Source organism: Labrus bergylta, chromosome 19 (assembly GCF_963930695.1).
Source record: "Labrus bergylta chromosome 19, fLabBer1.1, whole genome shotgun sequence".
Taxonomy (NCBI): Eukaryota; Metazoa; Chordata; class Actinopteri; order Labriformes; family Labridae; genus Labrus; species Labrus bergylta.
In genome coordinates, this window is record NC_089213.1 from 16,939,729 (window position 1) to 16,964,709 (window position 24,981).

At 40.8% G+C, this 24,981-nt stretch overlaps 1 protein-coding gene across 2 annotated transcripts; it reads right to left on the reverse strand.

Annotated features, from left to right (window-relative positions):
- Positions 1–394: 394 nt before the first annotated feature.
- tbc1d5 (TBC1 domain family, member 5) lies at positions 395–23,021 on the reverse strand. Of its 2 annotated transcripts, XM_065948328.1 has the most exons (23): positions 22,923–23,021; positions 16,652–16,708; positions 16,173–16,291; positions 14,936–14,993; positions 14,664–14,772; positions 14,362–14,451; positions 13,451–13,525; positions 12,240–12,307; positions 12,022–12,124; positions 11,489–11,577; positions 11,274–11,324; positions 11,043–11,112; positions 9,734–9,906; positions 9,479–9,621; positions 8,495–8,601; positions 6,090–6,175; positions 4,870–5,186; positions 4,636–4,692; positions 3,217–3,425; positions 2,878–2,977; positions 2,478–2,557; positions 2,110–2,385; positions 395–1,644 (listed from the first exon to the last, which is right to left on the reverse strand). In XM_065948328.1, exons 3-23 carry the CDS (start codon positions 16,270–16,272, stop codon positions 1,330–1,332), a joined length of 2,676 nt encoding a protein of 891 aa, XP_065804400.1. In that variant the 5' UTR covers positions 16,273–16,291; positions 16,652–16,708; positions 22,923–23,021; the 3' UTR covers positions 395–1,329. The 2 variants fall into 2 exon arrangements, with proteins under 2 accessions (XP_065804400.1, XP_065804401.1); XM_065948329.1 differs by lacking the exon at positions 4,636–4,692.
- Between the last annotated feature and the right edge of the window lie 1,960 nt (positions 23,022–24,981).

Here is a 24,981-nt window from a genome sequence, read left to right on the forward strand (position 1 = left end):
AAATTAAAGATCCGTAGCATTGTCATTTTTAGCACATTAGCATGCTAGCATGAACTGAAAGCACTACAGGGTGCATGTGCAGCCTTACACAGTGGTTAACATACAGTGTCTGTACTACAGGGTATTTTTTTGCCTGAGTATTAGAGGGGATATCTTGTTCATGTTTGCCTTAAAAGTACATTCAAATTGATCCCTTTACATGTTGAGTAGCACATTGTAACATAAGGGAAAGCTCCAGTACAGCTTCTGAAGGGCCAAAAGTCACAAGTTCAATGATCTCTGACTGTGACAGTAATGTAATATAAAGTAGTACACCAGCTGATACTTAACATACCCAAAGTTTAACCTCATGGTCCTACTAACAAGCTGAGCATCCCCACACAGACACAGTAACTTCAGTATATAGCAAGAGCTATGTAGTTTTATTGGACTTGAGTTAATTATATTGAATGAGCAGCTAGAGGAACATTCTTCCGTGTGTGTGTGTGTGTGTGTGTGTGTGTGTGTGCTGCTTTACATGGTTTCCACGGGACACGAAAACAACTCAGTTATGAATGAAAAACTATGAATTAACACATTAAAATGTCCACATAGGAATCAATTTAAAAACAAAAAAGTAGACAAAAAAAGACCTATTCCATTTGTATCCAGGAAACTAAAAGGCCTAAAGGGTTAAAAATAAGGTTGAAAAAAAAAAAAGAAGAGAAAAACTAACAAAAATAATAAGATCACAGAGTCAGGTTTTTTGGTTGAGGAGGATAATGGTCAGAGGCACTGGTTGAGGAGGGGGAGAGAAGCAGATGGCTTTCCTTTGAGCAGAAAACATCTTCTTGTAAGGACGCAGACAGACAGACATAACACAGGCAGAGGAACGGTCACATCTCCACATTCAAAAGAAACAGAGCGACACACTTCCGACATTACAGTAAGCTCTGGGGGAGAGAGTCCTCCCCTGTGAACAAATGCATTTTGAGGTCCAACTCTTCAGAGTAATCGTGTAGTAAGGGCTAAGAAGTTCATTGGCACCCTCTCTCTGTGGAGCAGGGTGCCACAGTTAAATATAACGAGACAACATGGTGAGGAGACAGGCATTAGATGAGAAAGCATTCGGCATCAGCTCAGACAGATGCCAGGTAAAGAGACAGAGTATAATAAGTTTGTGACTGGAAGTGTCACAGTCCACATGTGCAATTTTTTTTTTTTAGCTTCACCGAAAAAAATCTGCAAACTCCACCCTCTGATTCTGAGTCAGTTTTTTTAAGGATCACATCCTGTGAACGGGAAGATAAACAGGTAGAAGAAGAGGAGGTGGAGAGGTTATTTGCTAGCTCAAAGGTCATTCGGGTTCACGATGGTGAAGTCTGAGTCCTTGCTGTGGGTGGAGCCCTCATCTGGGCTGGAGGAGCCTGAGTTGGGTCCGGCCATGAGGGGGTCGTGGAAGGTCCCGGCTGCGCCCTCGGGTTCCAGTCGCACCATGCCGCGCCCTCGTCCGATTGGAGGGGTGCGCTCTGCCGCAGCCCTTCCTCCTGCCTCCCTTCCTCCTGCCTCCCTTCCTCCTGCCTCTGCAGGCTGCAGATCTCCATCCTGGGACACGAGGATATAGTCGTCCCAGTTTTTACCCTCTGAGCCGAGAGAGGATGCAACCTGTGCAGGACAGAACATGAAGGGCGTCAGTAGGACAATCTTACTGCAGTCTAAGTAAATCATTGCAGAAGACTTGTTTTTAACATTTGATTATATAAGCATCTTGTTTGGCCCTGAAGCTTTTTTTTTTTAATTCATGCAACCATCCACAGCCTCCAGGGAACATATATTTTCATCACACACTTGCAGTATTATGCAGCATCATTCTGTCTGATTAATCTCAAATGGAGTGAGCTTTAGCATCACATGACTTAATCCTGCAAACAACAGAACTCTGGTCCAAACATTGGATCATTTGTACACACAGTTTGTTTGCATATAAAGTCTGAGCTGTGTAAGATATTAAACACAGGAATACAAAAGTCAAAAATCACAAAACAACAGAAAAACTAACAGTCTGAACTGTTTTTAAGTTAATACAAATACACAACAAAGATTATTCAAGCAGCCTAAACGAGGACTGACTTGTTGATCAGGTGGTGTCGCCGCCTGCTCTTCTTCTTCTCTTTCATCAGTGCTCACACTCCCGTCCAGGTCAGAGTCCCGCTCGCGCGTGCCGTGTCTGTGCTGGTGGTCACTGAGGTGATTGTTGGCACTCAGAGCAGCCTCGGCCGCGGCTGCGGCTGCCGCTGCTGCTGCTGTGGCGGTGTAGTGATCATCAGCGATCGTGATCTCCTCGTTCTCCTCCGCCTCCAGCTGGCTTTGGTTGAAGCGCAGCGACCCTTTGAGGATGTCTTTGATCTGACAGGGTCAGACAAACAGACAGAAGGCAGGAATGTCAAGAGAGTATTGTGACAAAAACTCAACACAAACATTTGTGTGCTCACACCCACCTGTTTGAGTCCAGCCAGAGACACTAAGACCTCGTCCTCTTTTTCCAGGTTTTCTTGGAGAATCACTTCCTGGATTTTACCTGTGGAGACACAAAAAACAACCATTCCTAATATTTATATTTTATTATCAAATTTCTGCTGCACCAACGTCTTCCTTAGGAAACAAGGTGCTGCACAAACTTTGACTAAAACACCTCAAGTAAATAAAGAAAAAGTAAATGCAAATACTTTCATAACAAAACATTGACATATATTCATTTATTTAATAAAATGTTTGATTAACTTATTGTAGAAACTAAAATTGTACATGTATTATATTTAGTAAAGTATTGTTGGTATTTGGTGTGAATGATGATTTAATCATGCACATTTGACCATCTCCTGCTGCTGCTGTACTCACAGATGTGAGCGTTCATCATCTTGGCACAGTATTTGCTCATGGCCTCCAGGTCGTTGATCTGACCCTGCAGGAATGAAACCTGGGCTTCGAGGTCCTCCTCCTGTGGATAACACACACCAACACACACACACCAACACACTTGTTGAAAACAAGAAGAGAATGAAAGCACAGGAGATCAAAAAGGAGCTAGGAAACAGAAGGTGAACAAATGGACAGGATGTGCAAAGGAGGGATTGAGGTTCAAACTGTTAGAGAAGATAGAAAGTGAGACAAACAGTGGAAAGGACAGACGCGTGGAAATGCAAACATCTGATTGGACTGCTGGTCACTCCGGCTCACCGTCTCTTTCTTGCCCATGGACTTGCTGTGGGAGCGAGAGCGAGTGATGTTGAAGAAAGATTCTTTCTTGGTGGCGGAGAGGGGCGGAGATGAAGTGCTGACATCACTCCCTCTGGAGGGGGGCAGAGGCGGGGAGGCGGTGGACTGACCCCGCCCACCCGAGAGGCTTTCTATGCTGGGAGAGGAGCTGACAGTCCGTGAGCTTTGGCCTGAGGAAGGGACAGGCGGAGGGAGAGGTGGAGGACACACAACATAATAATAAGAATGTGAACAAAAACAAAAACCTTCAAGTCTCTTGCCAATAGGAGTGCTGCTTTTCATTTTCTGTTTTATTACATCAGGATGCAAAAATAACACTAAGACCAATTCCAAATCTCCTTCCTTATAAACCTGATTCTGACCTGAGCGCTTTTGCGGTCGTTTCTATGAAAACCTTGTAAGGCGGTTTAAAGCTGACATTAAAAAGAAGCACATGGATTTGTTTAAATAAATATATATGTTTAATATAAGACTATGATTAAGAAAGTTAAAAGAAGAGAAAGGTCTCAAAAAGAAATAATACAATGTTATGATTACATTTGCATTTAAAATGATTCATAAATAATCCATAATTAAAACATCTAATTACATTAGATTACGCCTCTTAATAACTTTGTCCTTATTCTGTCTTTCTGTTATGATTCGTTTTTAAATGAAATGTATTCAACATCAAACTAACTTTTGTCATTTTAATAATATACATGACCGTCTATTCCTAAAAAAGTCTACTGTTTATACATTTACAACTTTGACTTTGTGCTACCTTTAATTTGAACCTCAGTACTTTATATTACAGATGCATTAAGCAGAATGTCGTCACATAATTCAGTGAGGTTCAACTCACAGAGCCACAGCAGGAGGTCTGAGGTGTGGCCAATCAGAGCTCCTGCCTCTGCTCTCTTATCACATCATTCTTATAATTTAAATACAAACATAAATATAATTAATTATTTTTCTTAAACATGAAGTGATAATAATTATACACTATATATAATTTATATTATTTTAGGCTCAATGGAAGAAGCTTTTCTCCTTTACAAACGAGACGGACAACAAGAACAAAATGTACAGTGACAAGCTCTTTAACACATGCTCATAGCAATGCACACAGCAGAAGCCACAACACATCCATGGTGTTCATGCGTTCAGCTTTACTCTGATGTGGAGAGCTGTGATCTCCCTCTGCTGGTCAGAATTAAACATTACATGCTTTGGACAATTAAACCCAGTTTCTGAAATATGTTGATATCTAGGAGTGAATTTAGAAGCAAGATCAGTCCATGACAGACAACGTGTGCGGACATGCAACGTCGATGCAAGCTTGTACATACAGGAGGGGGAGGGGCGTGTCACACAAGCAGTTGCCTTGGTAGCAGTTACCTTGTGTGTCAGTGTGAGTCTGGGCTGGGGTAGTGAGCTGAGACACTGCACCTGAAACTACATCCGACAGAGTCAAACCCAAAGCTGTCCCTGTTTATAAACCGATTCCTGTGCTCATGGGGAATCTGTACATGCAGCTCATTGATCAGGTGCACAACAGCAAACATAAACACACAAATAAGACAATAATGGATGTGGCTTTGTGTGTGTGTGTGTGCGTGTCCTGCTGCTCACCTTTGCTGAGGTGGACCGGCATGCTCTCGGACTTGAGCAGGCGGTAGTGCTGATTCTGGGTGTGGCTCTGCAACTGCGGAGGGGCTTGGCCTGACGGGGTATCAGCCAGCGGGTGAGGCAAGGTAGGCGCAGGCAAAGATAATGGAACGGTCAAGGAGGAGGAGGACGAAGAGGTGGAGTGAACCTCACTGTTGATGGGTGAGACGCCGCTGGAGCCGCTGGATATAGCCGGAGAGATGAGCTTCCTGCCAAAACTGAGCAGGCTGCTGGAGACCTTGTTGATGTTGAGGGGGGCCGTCTTTGTACTAGAACCAGTTCTACAGAGACATTCAAGTAAGCAATGACGAAAGATGACAAGCCCACATGCAGAACATTTAGTGAAGTTGTAGATTTTTAGACATTTCTTTAATGTGGATCTTTTTTCAGATTACATTTCATAGTCTTTAGATTTTATATTTCGAGGCAGCCAGGGGTTTGCATAGGAGGAGCTAGGAGGAGATTAAACACAAAGGCAATTAATGCACCCTTCATTAAGTGAGAGGAAGAGAAGTCAGATTTGAAAGTTAGCTATATAAAAAAAAAATTAAAAAAATATAGATTCTGGAACGCAAATACGGACAGGTCAAAAAAGTCATGTGTAGACAACTTGATACAAAAAAGGAGCTTGTTGTTGTTACTCTCAAGTGTTCAGTGTTCAAGGATTCTGCTGATTTTTCAAAGCGTGTTACAAAACATAATTTGGAGATTGCAAAATAAATTACTTGAGTTACTTATTGTGAAGGAAATTTGACTTATCTGCGGTTTGACAGAGAAGAAATAGAGAAAGTGTAATTGAGTTGTTGTATTACATTTGCAAGTCATGTGGTAACACCTTGAAGGGAACTTTCTCCATTTATACAAAGAAAACTAAAATGGCATGCCTGGAAAACACTCCAAATGAAAAAACAGGAAAAACAGGGCTGAAAACAAAAAGTGTGTAACCACTGTTATAGAGGTAGTTTTTGCTAAATGTACCACTGCTTGGAACACACTTACAGGTACTGAACAAACCTTTTTATACTTGTTTTTCTTTTTGAGCTGAGCATCTACTCTGCAAACTTTTGTAAAACAGTCAAAAGAGGCTTTAACAAAGTGAAACTCCACTCAAACCTGACGAGATAAAAGTGGAAAATCTTAAATAACACACTGAATTCCAATGAGAAGATGTGTGTGTGTTTTACCGTGTTTTGTTCATCAGGTCAGCCCCCCGTGTTTTGTAGTAATCCAGGTTCTGCTGAAACTGGTAGTTGACAGGTCGGGGATTGTTCTAAAAAAATATATATATCTTTGAGTATCTTTTTGAGACAGAATATCCAACTTTTGTTTGAGCACATTTTCACATGAGAGGTAGAAGAGTATCTGGTGCGTGTCAGACAAACAACCTGTCAACTCATAACATGTAGGTTTCAGCCCATCTGTGTGCACGCCTGACTACCTAAACAAGCAAATACGTTGTTTTGATGCTTCTGAGTCAGTACATATGAGCAACCGAGGTTCTATCCTGCTCCCCCCTCAGCCCCGCTGTTATTTATGATGATGCTCCCCTAGGTGTGACTGTGATGTGGACATGGTGTGACATAGACGTTCACCTGGGGGAAACGCTGTCAAGTCTGATCAGTACCTTCCTGGATTTTGGTCCCAGAAGAGCAGCAGACAGGAGTGTTTGAAGTTGTTGTGTTTGAGTGTACGGGTCAGTGACTTTAAAGCAGGGAGCGAGGATTGTTTTGTACTGGGACTGTAAGGTGTCTAGAAAGGTTAAAGCACCAGATAGAATGGTTTAAGATCCTGCATGTCAAAGGCTAGTTTCATAAAGTAAAGGGAAGAAAATGAGTGAGTGTGTGTGTGTGTGTGTGTGTGTGTGTGTGTGTGTGTGTGTGTGTGAGTGAGGGGAAGGAGGGATCAACAATGAAACAAGTGTGTGACAGGGAAAAAAATGCTGCGAGCTGCAGGTTATTTCAATCCTCTTAAACGTCTTAAACCTGGATACATATTTTTGCACTCTTCAAATGTACCGGTAGTTTATTTTCACATTAACTGTGGTGGCAGAATGCGTCAAAGAGTCACCAACTGGTTTTCACTTCAGTTGTCTCGCAGTCACAACATGACATCATGAAATGACATCATAAAATGACATCATTTTTAATAGGAGCAACTACTAAAATTAGCTGATGTTCTCAGTGGGCTGGGCTTTTTAAAAGAGGTTTTGTATTGTGACTGGTTTCAAGATTAAATGACCAGCATACAAAACAAAGGCTGAAAAGGCCAAACTACAGAAGACGGTGCTTGCATCTTCAGAAGTGAATGCTGCTCTGTGATGTCAGATTACAAGACGATCTAGACATAATCAAATAACTGTTATGTTTTTATCAGAGATCAGGAATGCTATGCCCCTAACAATAGATAGTATCAATCCAACTAGGGCACAATGAATTGAAATGTCCTTGTTATCATGATATGAGCATTCACAATAAACTCATTGGAAAACTGTCAATGTATCCCAATAAACAGGGACGTTATTGTGGATGTAAACAAGCAGTGCTTTCATACTCGGCCTGTTATCATTGCAATCAGCTAGCCGTAGGTTTTTTCACGTTCCAATCACAGCTATTGCGTAAGTAGGAAATTAATAATTGCGTTATAGGTTATATGCATTCTTTGATATTTGCATATTTATGGCACTTCATATTGAGAACACAATATCGAACTGTCATTAGACATTGCCATGTTTTTTTTTTAATACTGTGTCAGTCTACGGCCAGCTGTTCCAACTGATACGAGCTAAAAAGGTTTTATAAAGGACTACACATGATTAATCACCACATCAGACTTCAGGCAGTACAGTGTGTTTACCTACTGAGCATTAATGTCCTGTTTGAATTTGTTACTTCTCATTTGGTCGTCATGGTTTGCATCTAATCTGTGAGGCATTATGGGTAAAATACTGATGTGAGGCTGTCCAGATTGCGAGTTTGTGCGTCAGTACATGGGGTATAAAAAAAAAAAGGCTTTTTGTTTATTTGTACATGTTCAATCGGTTTATATCTGTGCTACTTTAACCTCTTCATCATTTACTGAATGAACTGGTTCACTGACTGCACCTGGGCCTTGTGTGTTCACAGTAATTGCATTTAAATCACTAATGTGTAACCACTGAAGTGTGAGGATCTGAAACATAACTACTTTAACACCTCTTTTTTTTGTTTTTTTACAAGCAACAAGCTCTTTTTTGGTTTAATCTGTGTGGCTGGTTCAGGACTTTAGCCTTTGCTTTTTTCACTTCTGAAAATCCATACTTACTTACACCTGATACTTACTCTGCAGAAACTTAGGGAAATACTTGTGGTCTCTGCTAATAGGACTAAATTATAGACACACATTCAGCCAAAATATTCATGCTCTAGGAAAAATCCTTTTTATGTGCAATATTTCTCATTTTATTTCTATTTAAATTTGTGACTTGTGTCAGGCCAAACTAAAGTGCTTCATATTGAGTCTTTAGAAGGTGACTGAAGAATAACACAGACATTACAGAAACAATAACCAAGATACATTTAGAGTAGTGATGGAAGTGTGGCTGTTTGCTTACTTTGGGATCTCGTAGGAAAAGAGCCTTCTGCAGCAGGGAGTTGATGTCTCCTAATGGTGGGTAGTGCATTAGCAGGCCCAGACAGGTCTGGAAGTTACTGGCAATCACTGAAAACGCGACAACAAATGCAGTGTTAGTTATTCAGTTCAATAAATCAACAACATCAGAATCCATTCAAGTATAGTGCAATTACATTTGCAGTCTGAAAAACCTCTGAAAACTAAACTCGGGGAGCACTCTGTCTGTGGCTTAACCATGCTGAATCGACTCTTTTCATCCGGCGTGAAACCAAGTGTGTCCAAAATGATTTTCTCCAGGGGCTCCCATCAATTCTTACATTTCTACAGACTGCATCCCTTAACAAATCATACCTCTATGATGAACAGCATCCCCTTTGTTTGAGGGACATTAAGCTGGAGCACCTCATCATTGCTACAGAACAGCTGAGTCAGAGTTCTTTTTTGTTCAGTATTTACAATTTCCAAAGACTGCATCTAAGTTTTCCTCTCAAAAGGAGTCTTCCTGGGGCGCTGGTGGCGCAGTGGTTAGAGCGCGTGCCCCAATGGATGTGGAAGTGCGCAGCCCAGGATCAAATCCGACCTGTGGCTTCTTTCCAGCATGTCATTCCCCACTCTCTCTCTACCCAATGAGACGAAAACGCCCAAAAATAAATATTTGAAGAAAATAAAAAGGAGTCTTCCTATGCTCTGAGATGCCATGACTATCTGCATTTGGTTGTTTTATGTCAGTTCTTTAGCAACAGGTATTCAATGGCTCACTAAAGACACTAGGATGATGTTTATGGACATTATACTTCACCCCCCGTGCTGCAGCAAAGATCTGCTGCTGTCTATTTAAATCAATACGACGCCACCTGATTAAATGAGGTGGAGTAAATCACATTCTTCCATTTAGGTTTTCTTTATGAAATGAAATGCTGCAAAGACAACATATTGGATTATTTCAGTAATCAATGGAGCGTACAGGCGTCTCGAATGTAGAGCAGCATGGCCACGAAGATGTAGTCCACCAGGTCCAGAGTGATGCTGTCAGCGAACAGGGCGTCCCAAACCACCAGCAGGTCCTGCAGCGGAAACTCACGGCCGAAAAGCAGACGTACCCACCGGCTGCAGCACAGACACACAAAAAGACACAGAGACACAAGGGTAACAGTTTTGTGTACTGTGCCAAGTCCTAAAATATGATCAGACGGAGTTAACTGAAGGCGTAAACACTGACATGCCGTAGATCTGCGGGGCGATCTCCAGCCGGTTGACGTGCATATGCAGCTCAACATCGTGCTTCTTCACCAGCTGGTCCTGGATGCGGTTGACTTTGGTCACTATGGCAACAGACGGCCCCGAGTCCTGGGGCCGGGCAAATGGGATGCTGGTCAACATCTCCTCCTTACCCTGGAACAACAGATCACTACATGATCAGCATCATCGTTATATTAACATGAACAAGAAGCATGGCAAGACTGCAAAACTGGCAACTTCTGAGAACTGGCAAAAAAACTGTCTCAAGTCTGAAAAAAGATTAACTGTCTAGTAGTTAGGACTGTTAATGCAACATTCTCATGCTGGTCTCATTAACTTCTTATTCCTGCAATTATTTGGTGTTGGAAATTTTAGAAAACATGTAAAAAACCAAGGAAAGTAAAGGAGAAAGTCCTGACCAGTAAAATAATCTTGGAAGGTCATTGAAACTTTTGGCTCCCAAATGATGAAAACAAATGATGGGTTGATTTTAATAAACTGTATATAAACTGAGATATAGCATACAGATGTTTTCTTTCTATTATAATATAATAAACAGTTCGTTGCTCTCAAAGTAAAATGATCTATAATAGTTCTTAGCAATAACATTTCACACATTCTTCTTTAGAGCACCTGTTATATTTCCCTATCACACCTTACACAGGAACAAAGTTGTAAAGAAAGCCTCCATAATTCATGAGATGTGACTATCTGAGGGGCAATGAATGCATGTCTATGTTGACTCTACCAGAGACACAACTGTAGAGATTTATAAAGTTACTGCTCACGTAAACCCAACAGCATCCACAGAGCAAATACAGAGGGTATTGTGAGGCAGGAAACAAAGTCAATCATTTATTTAAAATGCATTAATAAAACAATCCACTGGTCCTCTTCTATTGACAGAGAATCAGCTTTGAATATTAAAGAAAGTGACACAGCACGATGCAGCCATCACAACGAGCTGTTAGATGGAGGGCTAAAGGCAACACTGCAACTTCTAACATTAGATCAACTCATAGTCGAGTGCTGCTTGCATTGGGTGTAACAGGAATCTGATCTCAATTGGAAATATTTTTGACTGGCTTCTTTATGATGAAGACTGAGTATTTTGTCTGCACTATAATCAGATAAACCAGTTACTCTTTGCTTGTGTTTTTCGAAGCAGCTGCTTAAAGGAGGCAGCATTTCTTTTTACTTTCTGTTACCCATGTTAAACAGGGGTGTCGTCACACAGAGCAGAACTGAAATCTTAGAGGGTTAAAAACAGTTCCTCAGATTAAACTGACCTTCCTCACTTCCCTCTCGTAGCTGGAGAACCACGGCTCTGCTGTCTCCATCAGCTGCGAGAACAAGGCACTGTAGCCAGACGTACGTGTGTGTGTGTGTGTGTGTGTGTGGCAGAGAGAGATACATAATGAGCAAACAAAATGCAGACATACAGTACTTTTTATTCAAAGTAATGAAACTTCTCAATATGAACATTTGTTTGTGGTTTTTTATATCACATGTGTACTCACTAGGCATCGTGCTCGAGGTACTCTGGGTTCAACAGACACTTCATCTCCTCGCTGTGGGAAAAGAAAAAGAATGAAATAATCTTTCTGCAAACAAAAGATTGAAATATTCTGGCCTCTTTCTAGAGCATAGGCCCCTTAAGCACAGGCAGGTTTAAAAAGGTGTTTCTGGCTACTTAAGCGGCTACGAGAGGGTTTCAGAGTTATGAAAGCCTGACCTGGGGCTGGCTGTCTCGCTGGCGTGCTGGAAGGCTTGGTGGTCACAGTGCAGCACAAACACAATGGGAGCCAGCAGCTCGTGCATTCCCTGCAGACAGAGGTGAAAAGACGGAGGTGGAGGGGAGATGAATTATGGTTCATTTGTGGTCAGCCTTTTTTTTTTTCTTTTTTAATGGTGATCCACGAGGTACCTAATCTGTGATGGCAGGTCTAATTTAGATATTGTTAGCCACTGCCTGGCCGCGTGTCACTTCCACTTTGCAACAATAGGCGCCGTACTGGTCATCTATTTATTCCCTGGCACCTGTTACAGACTCTGATAATGATTGGGTTACAACGGCGTCTTGTTCTTTTGTTTAAGCTCACTATTTACATGAAGGACCTCCTGACAGACACAATAGCTCAGTGAGAAAACCAAATCTGAGACTTGAAAAGTCGTATTTTAGACAACCTTTAATTAAGAAAAATCAAGAGTGTGACTGACTTTTCAGCTCAGGGAATGGGGGCTGTTGGGTCGGTGTGCGAGTCCTACCTGTTTATACAGTAACTGTTCATTTTCTCGGGCATAACAGAAGAGGATGTCCGTCAGCTTGGACCTCACGTCCTCGTCCTGGAAGTAACGGATCTCAGGGAACCTTCAGCGAAAAAGATAAGAAAAAAAAAAAAAAAAAAGAGGAGGGGGTTTACTTCATGTGTACAATAGGTGTTTCCTTTACAAATACAGTAAATAGACAGAAGGACAACACTCACGTTCTCAACACATCCTGTTTGATCATCCCCTTTAGCTCTTTATCTTGGAAGAACTTGTTCCACAGGCTCTGGACAAAAACACAAGACAGAGCTTACAAAATGAAGCATTGGCTTCATTTTTAAAGACTGGAGGTTTGCGCTTGGTTTCAGCTCATCACAGCCTTCATCGGGGTGTACAAGTACGTCATTATATAGCGACAAAAATCTGCCCAAAAATATTTAAACAGTAGCAAACCCCTGTTCGAGAAATATTCTGGCTTCATCATGTTCAACGGGAAGAGGCTGAGGCATGCTGTCCATTTGTTTATACATTCTAAGGCCTGTAATGACTGATATGTAATTCTTGAAGGAAAACGCCTCATAAGTTTATTGAAAGTCCTTGTATTAAGTGGGTGCACTGATAGTGTACAGAATGTGTGAAATTATCCCCTGTAAATGAGGAAAAAATAAATAATTTATCTATGAGTATGAAGATAACAGAAAGCAATATAAGAAAAAAACAAGTTGTAAATGAAAAAAAGGAAGCAGATAAAAAAGAGGAAGTTTTGTTAATCAGATTGACTTTGTTGTGTGTTGAAATTTGATTTCCTGAAGAGACGACGCCTTTTATCTGAAGTAAATAAACTCATCTATTACTGGAAACTTTTTAAAGTGCATGTTGAATTATATTTGAGTTGGTAGACATACTGCACTTTGTTCTAAGCTGCTGTGTACAAACTACAAGACTTGCAAACTAGAAATGAACGTATTAACAGGAGGTGTACCAAAGGGTGCTGTCTCTATTTTCTCAGCAGTATAATTAGTACCAGATTACACGTTCTTTTCCAGGAAATATAATTAAACAATATGTAAACTTATCTAGATCACCAAAACAAAAGCTGGTGTTACCTCTCACGCATTGTCAAAGCCACACGTAATCCACCAATCACAATCTACAGGTATGTTGTAAAGTAGCAAAGAAATAAACGGAAAATTTGAATACGTTTTTCAATATTTTTCAAGGACTTTCTTTAATTTATCACCTTATCATTAAAATAAACCCAACAAATTCATAATCATTGAAACATCAGGAATCAGTGAAACAGTCCTTGAATAATGAATAGATAGTCTGGAGGGATTTTGTTCAAGCTCACATGTTCCAAGCAGATATGAAACATAAGACTTGTGAAGGCATGGACACACTACACACACACACACACTCACTCACTCACCCCTTCATCCTGGGACAGTGGATTGTTGACCACCAGGTCCTGCTGGCCTGCAGCCTTACGGGGGTTAGTGATGTGCTGTGACAAAGAAACAAACACGTGTGTCAGTGAGATTTTGGGACAGATCAGTTTGTGATCAATCAATTGTGAAAGGGTTTCACTTCAAGAAATGCATAACCATAGTGCGACTTAACTTTCCTTCACTATAAACTGGTCCATGCTCTGTATCTATACCATGTAGCCATTCTACATAATATGGTGCTGCATAATTAAGAAGGTGCTGATTAGAAAAAAAAAGAAAGTGCCAAGAAACATTTTCCTCATATAAAATGTTATAAAAATGATTAAAGCATCTGACACGGATCAGCTCAGTCTGTAGGGTCTTGGGTTGACAACTGGAGGGTCGCCAGTTCAAATCCCAAAGTATGAACCTTGGGACTCTTTGCTGGATTGGTGCCAGTTCACTTCCAAGGGGTTGCCGATGTGCCCTTAAGCAAGGCGCTGAAACCCCAGCTGCTCGGGAGGCTCGTTTGTGTGCTTCCCCTTCACTCTGAAATCTCTCCATTAGAACATGTCCATAGGTTCCTGTATATGCATATGTGTGTATTCCTGGATTATGTGTGTGTAGCAGGTTTAATAAAAACAAAAGAATCCCCATTGAGATTAATAAAGTACATCTTCTTCTTCTTCTTCTAAAAGGCCAACCACTCATCAGCCACTGGGCCGGCTTATTGGTTATAAGTTCCATTTGGTTTCAAAGTTAGTAGTGAGCCCGTTGTATAAGTAATTCGGACAAACAATGGAGGACAGTTCTTTAGTGCTAACTCTTCACAACCTCCTCCAGAAACATTAAAAGCTCCTGACCCTTTTTTGTCATCATGCTGACAAAATGTGCCACATGGAGGCGCTCTCACCGTCTCCTTGATCTTTTCATACTGGGCTCGGAGCTCCTTGGTCTTGTTGATCCACTGACCCTTATCTTCTGGAAGAGCCTCCAGATATAACTGAAGGCAGACAGGACACAGGTTAGTGTAAAGGCTACCTCAAAAGACCCTCCCTCACAGAAGTCACAAACATGCAGAAAATTCACACTTTCAAACTCCATCAAAAGAAGCTCTGCGTGCTGCCAGAACTGCATCTTGTTCAGCAGTAGGGAAATTGCCAAAGCCATTTTAATCAAATTCGATAGAAGTGCTTGTTCCATTTGGCAAGATACCTTCCAGCACACGCTCCGAAAGCGGCTGCTCCTCAGTCGACCGTTGATGCCTGCCTGCCGGATCCGGGCCAGGTAATTACTGTTGAGGAACAAGTCATCCCATTCTTTCCTGCATAGAGGACGAAGAGATTTATGAGCTTCTCAACCTAAATTGGGCACGGTGCTCCATCTAATGTGTCACCCAGCGGTGTACCAGTAGGCTGGAGCAGGAAAAGCTGGGCCAAGACTTTATGGTGTACACACACACACACACAAGTGCTGGAAACACTCACCTGTATGAGAGGAAGGTGGACTGAGGCTGTGAGAAAGTGCTTCCATCAAGAGATCCTCCTGTTAAAAGATGCAAACACAGCCACCAGGGGGCGATGTAAACAGACAAAAACTAGAAAGAGATCATTTTTAACCATAAACAAAAACCTTTGACGACCACTTTGAGAGAACTAGCCGTTGAACTGGTTCCAAATGACCCATGGGTTATTTTTAGGGCTTATGCTTCTTTCCGTGCAGTCCATCAAGAAAAGGGCCAGAGGCAGGGAAAGTGATGAAGGGGAGAGTGTAGCACCGTTCGTCTTTTTGTCTTTAATGGAGGTAATAAGTCTAATTTGGCCTGCAGGTGAACATGCACTCAAGACGGAGAGCTGTCTATCAACATTAGTTACATGAGTGGATCATTCCACAGGGACGCTCAGCATGAATATTCATCAGCACCACAACATGCCAACCCCTTACGACATATTCTCTCACTCCCTCTCACGTAAACATAACAGGAAAAAAAAAAAAAACACCCTCAGCCTGGGGGGCGTCGCCAGACACCTCCGTGACTCACACTTCATGGTGAGATCCAAATGTATTCTTTATTATCTGCTGAGAAAAAGAACTTCAAGGTATTGTGAATCTCTTTTCTGCTCTACGACTCGATTGCTGGTCAGGATCATCACATCATTTCCTTTGAGAGTAGAAGAACATCACTCTGGGAAAGGGCCTTCTGAAGGAGGAACAGCTATTAGTTGCTTCAATGATTTATTGAGAGCTTGCAGCCAACTTGAGGCTAAAATAAGAATGGCCCCTAAAAGTCGGCCTTTGGAATCATTAGTCAAAGAACAGCCCGAGTCGGCTCACATTTTGTCAGTCAAATATCTGCACTTGTGTTTTTAGCCATTATTGTACACATAGCAATGTAGCACTTCACAAACCAAGTCTTATTATGACCCCTTAGAGTTCATCAGTGTCAGGTTTTTACTGGGAGCTCAATAATATGTGGAGGTCCAGCAAAAAGAGCGCAAACAAAAGTCCCTCAGCTAATGAATTAAGATAGATTAAAAAACAGCAGTTATTGACTTGAAACACGAAGAAAGTGGTCGTCTAAAAATATTTAAATTTAAGATGAGCAGGAGGTCTGCATGGTAATACATCAAACTCATGAATTCATATAGGAGTTTGCTGTGGTGACGGATTGATAAAATGGAATGAGTAGCTTGGTTTGACTGTCAAAAATCAGAGTTGACGTACTATTTTGGTTCTTGTTGAAATTATTGAGCGGGTCTAAGCCCGTCTCCTGCTGCTCGTCTGTCTGGAGAGGGTGGCGGGTCTCGAAATTTGGGTGCTGCATGACCACGACCCAACCGGACCTGCAGCGAGTGAAAGCGGAGACAGGAGAGAATTCAAATAGAAAAACAACAAAACAAAAAACAAATATCACATGTTGGTACAAGAGAACAGCTAGCACATTAGCCTGAGATAAATGCAGTTACAATCAAACTTGGGGGTCAGTTGTGTTGTGTTGCGCCTGACGTCTTCGTGATAGAGAGGCTGTACTTTGATCGGAGCTTGTGCTGACATGCATCTCCTCTCTGCCTGAGTCTTCTCGAGCACATGTTTTCTACTCTCACTAACTTTAACCTTTTCATGAAGGGTTGCACGTTCAATCTGTCTTAAAGTTTTCTCTGCTTGCATTTCACACGCATGGACTGTTTAATGTCAGGACTTACTGTCACAGTCTTGTGATTCTCCTCAGCCACGACTCAGAAGAAAAAAAAAAGACGACTCTGTAAGAAGAAAAGACAATAATGAAAGTAAACACCTTCAGTGCACGGGGAAATAAAGAGCATGGTTCTGAAGAAGGCCAAAAAAAAAAAAAATAGACATTGTTATAAAAGGAACACATATTTTGGCGGGGAAAAAAGAAACCAGCAGCAGAAAAGAACAACTGATTCACATTACATACAGTACATCCACTGGACATTTACGATGCAACTCGGACGCATCTCAACACAGTGAAGCTTTAATATGAGAGAGTACAAGTTTCACTGACCACTTTACACTCATGTATAGAATTTAAAGCTTTAAATTCTGATTTCCTGTATACCTTACTTATTAAAACCTGGAAGATAATACTCCAACATCAAACACATTTAGAAGTGATTATACATGAATAAAAAGGTGCTAACACTGCTTCTTTGCATTGGGTAATGAACAGAAGTTGCCGTTTATTCTGCTTTTGCGTACACCAAACTATGCTTCTCTGTCATAAAATAACAGTGATTCTCATGATGTCATTAAATAAGCCAATTTCTGCATTCATTTTATAATGTCACTTTAGGGCTTCACATCGCACATCGATATGATGCTGATAACCCTCTCTTTGAAGTGATAAAGGAGCCGTTACAGTTTCAGGAACTTCGTCAGGCTAATAAAACAAAGTTTGTGAGCATCGTGCTGCAAAATGTAATGACATGATCCACAGGGAGAGATATGACAATGTAGATATGAAGCTTCTGTTATTATGTTAGAGACGCACAGATCCACTTTATTCAGTTCAGATCTGATTCTGATACAAATGTACCGATACAGGTACTGAGTCAAGGCTACACAATGCTGTAGTAAACCCGGAGTTACATTTTTTTTACTGAAAGAGAAAAACATAATATTTATAAAGAAATGCATCAAAATCGAAATCACTCTAAATAAATTCATTGCAGGCTTCACATACAAACAGGAAGCAGCAACAACTGTAAGGTTTTCAAATTAAATATTTGAAACTGAAGTGTAAGATTTGGATTTGTTACATCACATAGAAGGAGCCGTTTCATCTCGTCTGAACGTCGTCATGGAGACGGTATGTGGGAATTCACAGTTCAGTCTGAATGTGTGGATCGGCTGCGTCAGTCCGATATCCAAATTATGTCAATTACGTCAGTATTGGATCTGTCCCATCTCTATCGTTAGGCATGTCATTAGCTTTATATACAAAATCAATGTCCATGCATGCTGCGTTGTTGTCAATGCAGAGTGTGATGTCAGAACTAATCTCCAAATTATACAAATCTACTACTGCAAGACTGATGAATACACAAGCAATAACAAGCTGGGGAGGTTTTTTAATTCACATTATCTACAATTACTATATAACATAGTCATTCTTCTTCTGTAGTTTGACTCTTATACTGTTGTCACAAGTGACTGTCCTCGGAGTAGGATCAAATAGTTGATCTCATCTTAATGATTAATAACAATCTGTAGATAGTGGATTATTTGTCTGTCAATTTTTAAACTAAAGGGCCATTTTCTTCCGGTTACAGCGCCAGAAATTAGAACTTTTGATGCTTTTCTTCCTGTTACATTGTAAAGCGTAAATACTGTTGAGTTTAAGATATGCAGGAGACATGTAAGCGCCCTGCATCCCAGGAAATAAATTAAAAAAAGACACTTTCCAGTGCTTGTTTCCAGATCAAAGAGTGAGCGATCAATGAGAAAAGAATCAACATATTGCTTGAAATGGTGTAATCGTGTAAGTAGTCGGTCAGGGCCCTCGTGTCAAGATGTTACATGAGCAGATTCGGTGAGCAGTGATGATGAATAATCTGAACTGATCAAATGAACACCATAATTAACCTTAAAGAGAATTAAAGTCGCTCACAGAGCAGTATGTTGGTGTGAGCAGTCAGAATCTCTTGTTGTCACACTGATAATAGTTACAGCAGCTATTGACGGCCAACGAGATTTCCGAGCGTTTCAAACAGGCTGCAGTCCATTGAGGGGGCCAGGACTGGTTATAGTGTCAATAAAGAAGTTAGCTTACAGCAGCAATAATACTTTGCCCTGTGTAAAAAAAGAAAGAAAGCTTTACAGTTACTAGTATGTGAGCAGTGTGTCATCATTTTACAGTCTCATCTGGAAATGTATCTTGCAACAATTCTGAAGACCAATTTATCTTTAGGTTGGTAATCAAGCGAAACACTGCTGCTCCTGCTCCTCAGCTTATCTGGTTTTTGAATCATTTCAATATGAATATCTTTGTGTTTTTCGACTGTTGGTTGAATGGAACAACCAGTCAGAAGACTCATTGCTGAGGGATGTAAGAAACGGTGGTTTCTTTCCTTACTATTTTTGGATTCTTTAAAAGACCCAACCATGAGTTACAGAGCTGCAGAAACCTGAAAGTGAATTCATCAGCAGATAGACCATGTACTGTTTCACTCTCTGGTTTCAGGTCTTAGTTGTGCTAAACACAAAACCCAGATGTTTTAAAAAAGACCCAATAATGCCTTATAAATCCATCAATATAATCACGGAAACCCTGAGCCAATTCTTCTGCATGTGCTGTTCAGAGTCGAGGGAAAGTTGGACTTTCTTTGCGAGACGTCACAATCTAGGTTAAATAATTCTTCCTCCATGCTTCATCCGGTTTGGGATTATTTCCACGTTTATGAATATGGTTAGCCTAATACACAAGCCTACAGAATACACGCTTCTACAGAGCGTCATGTTTTCATTCGCCTTATTAATTGTGTAAAAAAAAAAAGAAGAAAAAAAGAAAACACAACACAAAGGCGTCTCATAAACCTATTAACCATGTGAGTGGAACACGGCTCCATAAATCAGCTACACAAGGCATCAAAACAGAAATAATTTTATATGCATAATGTATGCTGCTGCTTTCTTCTGAAACATCTGTTCTTCTCCTCAAAGACTAATGCTCTCCTTAAGACTGAGGGGTTTTCTTTTCCTCCCTTTTCTCATCAAAAGGATATTATCCCATTGAATGATCAGACTAATCCACAACTACAGGGAAGAACAGAACAATATTGTGAATACATATCTCCCATAATAGTTAAGTTTCATTTTGAAGGATTGGCTTGAAAGACGTATCCAGCTCTCCTGCGCAACGACAAAATATAAAAGTCCTCACTATCAGATAATGATATTTCACAATGTGACTGAAATTTGCATCAAACGACGTGCCAAAAGATATTCTGAGGACGACATTTCCCTGCAGGCCTGCAAGCACAACTCACTCTTTGTCCCTTCTTTCCAAAAATAAAACCCATTCGAAACTTTGCAAAGGCTGTCACTGTAACCCATGCACGCTTTGAGGAGAAATGTTGTGAGTGAACTAAAGAGGACGCAGGTAAAAGACTCAAGGCCTTGACATGTTAGCCTGAAGCTAATCATAGCATAACTGTCATTGACTCTTACCAGAGTAGAATGTAAAAAAAAACCCACCATCCTAACTTTACTAAATAATAATCAAGGCAAATTAGCTTTTGCATAATTTAATCCACGGCACCTGGAGACACCTCAATAATTCAAACCAGGAATATTTCATGAAATAATCAAATCAATACATAATGAAATGCATAAATAAATCATCAGGCAAATAACACTGTGTCCATCTGTTCAGAGGTAGATTTAAAACAACAACTGCAGCAAGTGAAGCTAAATCCAAGTTGAGGCTGTAGTTGGATTTAATGAGGATTTCACAACCATTTCTTCTCCTTCAGTTAGAAAATCCAGCATCATTTTATGATAGGGAAGCTCAACACACACACTCTTAAAGCTAAAAGTAATGACAGACAACCGTGCGCAGGCCTGTGCAATAAAAAGATAATTATCGCAATATCACTTTTCTCTGCATTTGCCAGCACTGTGCACTGTGGTTATGATTGTGAAATGTTCCTCTGTTAAAGTATAGTTTGTCCTGTTCTGACAATAAAGAATAATAAAACCACAATTAACTATCTGTATCTGGTTTCTTCAACTTTCACTTTGGAGCAAAATTCAGCCTCCAGTCCACTACTCTGTTTTCCCCCAACTTCATCAAATCCCTGCAGCTGCATCACATTCCTTACATGTCAGAGACACAGATCAGCTGCACAGGAAAGAGCATGATTAACACATTCAGACATATATATGTTCATTACATCTCTACTTCAAAACACAGAGAGGCAGGTTTCTATTTGTGCACCGACTGGAAAGCCACATGCTCAAGTTGCTGAAGCTGAAATGGACAAAAAAAAAAAAAAAAAAAGAACACACACACCTAAGAGCTTCGGCCTGCACGAAGCTCATTGGCTAAAAAGGCACAAAGACTAAACTATTCTGAAAGTAAACCCAGATTAAAGTGTATTAAATGTTCTGCTTAAGTTGCCTGCAGGATTTCCATCCAGGGACATCAGACTGAACTAAAACTGTTGCTCTTCTGAAATAAACAAGGTAAAGCTTGTTTTCAGCTCGAGAAAATGTTCCACATACAAGGCCAAAGTTTGAAGAATTCTTCTGTTTGTGAAACCAATACACTAGTCCTCATTTCAACTGACTGTCAGAGCTGTTTGATGAAAATTAGATGCAGGAAAAAAAAAAAGTCATCACCATATGGGCTGTTTAGATGGATGAATATTTAAACAGGATTCTGCAAACAGCGACAAGAGGAGCCGACACTGGCAGCTACAGATGAGGCTGCAGACTGTAGTTTAGTTAGAAGTGTTACTCTCCAGCTAAACAAACTCACATGCCTTTACTTCAGCTCACAGCAAGAGCCCGGGAGCCTTCGCAGTCACATGCTCCGCCAGAGGCTGAGAACACGCTGGGGATCTCAACCCTGGAAAAATACTGTTACTTGCTGAGTCCTCACTGATTCAATTGGCAAATACATGGAGAGAAATTTAATCTGACAGTTATCTGTCTGTATATACAAAGACTATAGAGTCAACCTTGGGGTCTAAGCCTCCATAAGGAGTCACATGCCAGGATAGGAACGCAAACAGAACAGTTTGTTTCTAGAAAATCTGTTCCTTTCAGACTTTCTTCTAATCTTTCTTTTTTTTCCCTGTGAGAATAACTGGATGATTTTCAGGCATTTTTTAAAAGCGCATAAAAACTTACTTAGTTATGCAACGGGTTCTTCTGAACTCACATGTACATTCTGTTTTTACTTTTTCAGGAGACAAGATTTAAAAAAAAAAAAAAAAACACACAGACATTTGAAACAACTGTATTAGACAGAGACATATGATGCAAGAAGAATTAATAAGAAACCTTTAAATATCTGGCAATACTCAGTAATTTGCAGGAACAAACAGTTAAGTTAGTCACAGACACTTCCCCACCAAGTCCCTATTTCCTCTCTCTACACTTGTGAGTGCTGACAATGGCAGACTATTGTCTCAGTTTCACTCCCTCCTTTCTAGACTTAAAGGCACAAAAACACACCTCTAGTCAGGAGCCCTTTTCTCCTTTTTAGCCTGCAGACACTGGTGTGCTTTCCTGACACGCATATTTTTTTACTGACCTGCTTCTTGGAAGTGTGGAGAGAAAATGAAACTCCCCCACCAAACAAAACGTGCAGGGAAAGAGTGTGAGGAAACCTGTGGACTGTTTGTGCCCAACACAAAGTCTGACAGGCAGGGTGGGTCACACTGAAGAAATTGGTTCACAGCTGGCTACATTAGCAAACATATCAGTGGGAGTCAACGTTGAAAGAGTTTTTAAAGCACAATTCATAGCCAGCATTGATAATTTGTCTATAACATGAAGTAAAAGGCACACACTGTCCATGTTTGCTGCACCCTGGATAATGACAGCGAAAGCTTGCGGGATTATCGATGTAGGCAGGGCAAAACGCCACACAGCGGCTAAGCTAGCTTGTTATTTAGCTTGCATTGCTAACTGAAAGGCTGAACAGGCGAAATAAACGCACAGGTGTGCACTTTAGCTGCCGAGGTTGACTGAATTAACCACAGGCGACATGAAGCAGGTAGGTATCGTGTTTTTGCTAGCCTGGCTGTTAGCAAGTTGTTAACCGAGTCGATACACGGGCCTGTCTTTACTTCCGACACACAAGACTGCTGCTGCAACACACGACACAAGCTGCAATCACACACATTCATACAAACACACACACACACACACAGGCTGATGTGTTAGCAGTGATGTAGAGGGGTTTGCAACGCCGCTGCTGGCTCTCAGTGTGGTTTCAGGTACCTGTTCAGATCACGCAGGACTCCTCATTCTGCTCTGTCGGACTGTCTGCTGATTTGTAAACAGTTGCGGGTCAGGCGGATGTGCTGAAGACCAGCTGACTGATCATGTGACTGGAGCTGAGGCTGACGATGCATGTAACCTGTGCTGCTGAAGTGTTATTAAGCTTTGCCCATTCACGAGTCTTTATAACATTGCAAAAATGGAATTAGACAAAGTTGTCAACTATCCACTCGGGATTGTTGTTACAGGTTGAGAAACTCTTGGGCTAGTCTACCTGCAGGAGGGCACTTGCGTTAGTGTTTGTCAGTCATTCATAACTTCTTATTCTGTTTACATAACCCAAATCTGTAGTTAGCCTGTGTGTTTGATTCTCGTTTTGATGCATGTTTAGGCGAGTGGTGTGTGGATTCTCTGCGGTTCATTTCCAGGTTACACGTCAGACTCTGTGGTCAGACTGCATAGGACAACCTGATGAACTATGAGAAAGACAACGTGGAGCCAGATGAGGACCAAAATACACCAGTGAGATGTGTTATCTTGTCTTTTGTTCGTACAACCTGGTGACCCAAACTTGTTTAAATGAAGAATCTATTCACTACAGGGGTCTACATTTTTAGGGCATTCATTAGGGTATGCATCATGTTTTGGAGTAGTAGCTCATCAGGGCAAATGATCTTAAATCTTGCACTGTAGAGAAAACTTCATGGCCTCCATGTGCATCCAAGAGGGCATTGTTGCTGCCTTATTTTACTCGGATGCTTGTCTGGATCCTCCATTGGTTAGAAAAACTGCCTTATTAGAAAGTGGCAGATTTAAAAACTTTCTGATGCCAATTAGCAATATCAGGGCAAAAGTATAAAACTGTGCTTGTCTCACATAATTAATAGACTTATAGCTACACCCTGTTCCCTTAGCTTCTGGGCAAACAGGATGAATGTCTTCTGCACCATTCTCACCAGAAACCTACACTTGAATTTTGCACTGTCCCTCCTCTCAGTCATTTTAATCCTGTTAATTTAGGTTTGGAAATAACTCCAAACTAGTTTGGACAGCAGAGATAAAATCAATTAGGAGATTACAAATTGAATTGCAAATTTGTCTTCACACAATCTGCAGCACTCAAGGTCATTATTTGCATCGAATAAGGAGCAACATATTTCAGTTTCGAATAAAAAAAAAAAAGATTGTGTTAGGAATACATATAAACTAGAAAGAAGTAAATAAAGAATGCTGCTTTGGTAAGAGCATAAAGTTGTTGCAAATCACCTCACTGAGGAGATATAAAACACATCAGGAATAAACCAGAACACCAAATGGGCTCTGCAACACGAGGGTTAATTAACACCATTTTATGGAGACTTAATTGCAGCAATTTCTGAGGTCAGAAAAGTCAAGTTTATCTTGAGAGGGCTTTTATCAAACACCTTTTTTTACAAAGTGCTGCCCACAGACAAAACAATATCCAGAAAAAAATAAACCGAAGCAGCCAGATGGTAATGATAATAAGTTAATAAATAAATAAAACAGAGAGCATTTACAGGTAGTGACATTTAATAGCATTAATGATCCAAATGTGTGCAGTGGTTTGTGTGTCTGTGTGTATTTTTGTGCAGTAGTGGGGGTTTACACAAAGCATTCTTAATGACCATCATCAACATTACCATCATCATCATCAGAGACATGGCATTTCAGGAGCGCCATTATCATCATTATTATGGCTAATATTACTGATGATGAGGCTTTCATGGCCTCTTGTTGGCCCTGACTAAGGTATCACCATGGAAACGGATGTCAGAAAAGAGCATAGCTTTATTGAATTACTCTATAAAGCTATTCTTACCAAATGGGCCATGAGTGTTGCACTGTCTGTAGAGAGGAAGCAGAAATTTTTAAAAAAGTCCCGAGGAGAGATGAGTGAGATTGAGCTGCAGAAAAAAGAAAAAGAAAGAAAGAAATGAGACAGATGAAATAAAAGCGGAATAAAAAGAGACAGATGATAGGAAACAGTGGACGCACAGAGGGGCATGTGATTGTGAAGAGACACAGATCCACTGGTACT

Bases quoted from the DNA above. Each gene is read 5' to 3' on its own strand.
- tbc1d5 (XM_065948328.1), bottom strand. From the start codon at position 16,272: ATGCAGCACCCAAATTTCGAGACCCGCCACCCTCTCCAGACAGACGAG. The intron at 4,693-4,869 runs GTGAGCAGCAGG...TGTCGGATGTAG, and splicing joins GCCGGTCCACCTCAGCAAAG to TTTCAGGTGCAGTGTCTCAG. The intron at 1,645-2,109 runs GTCAGTCCTCGT...TGTCCTGCACAG, and splicing joins CGACACCACCTGATCAACAA to GTTGCATCCTCTCTCGGCTC.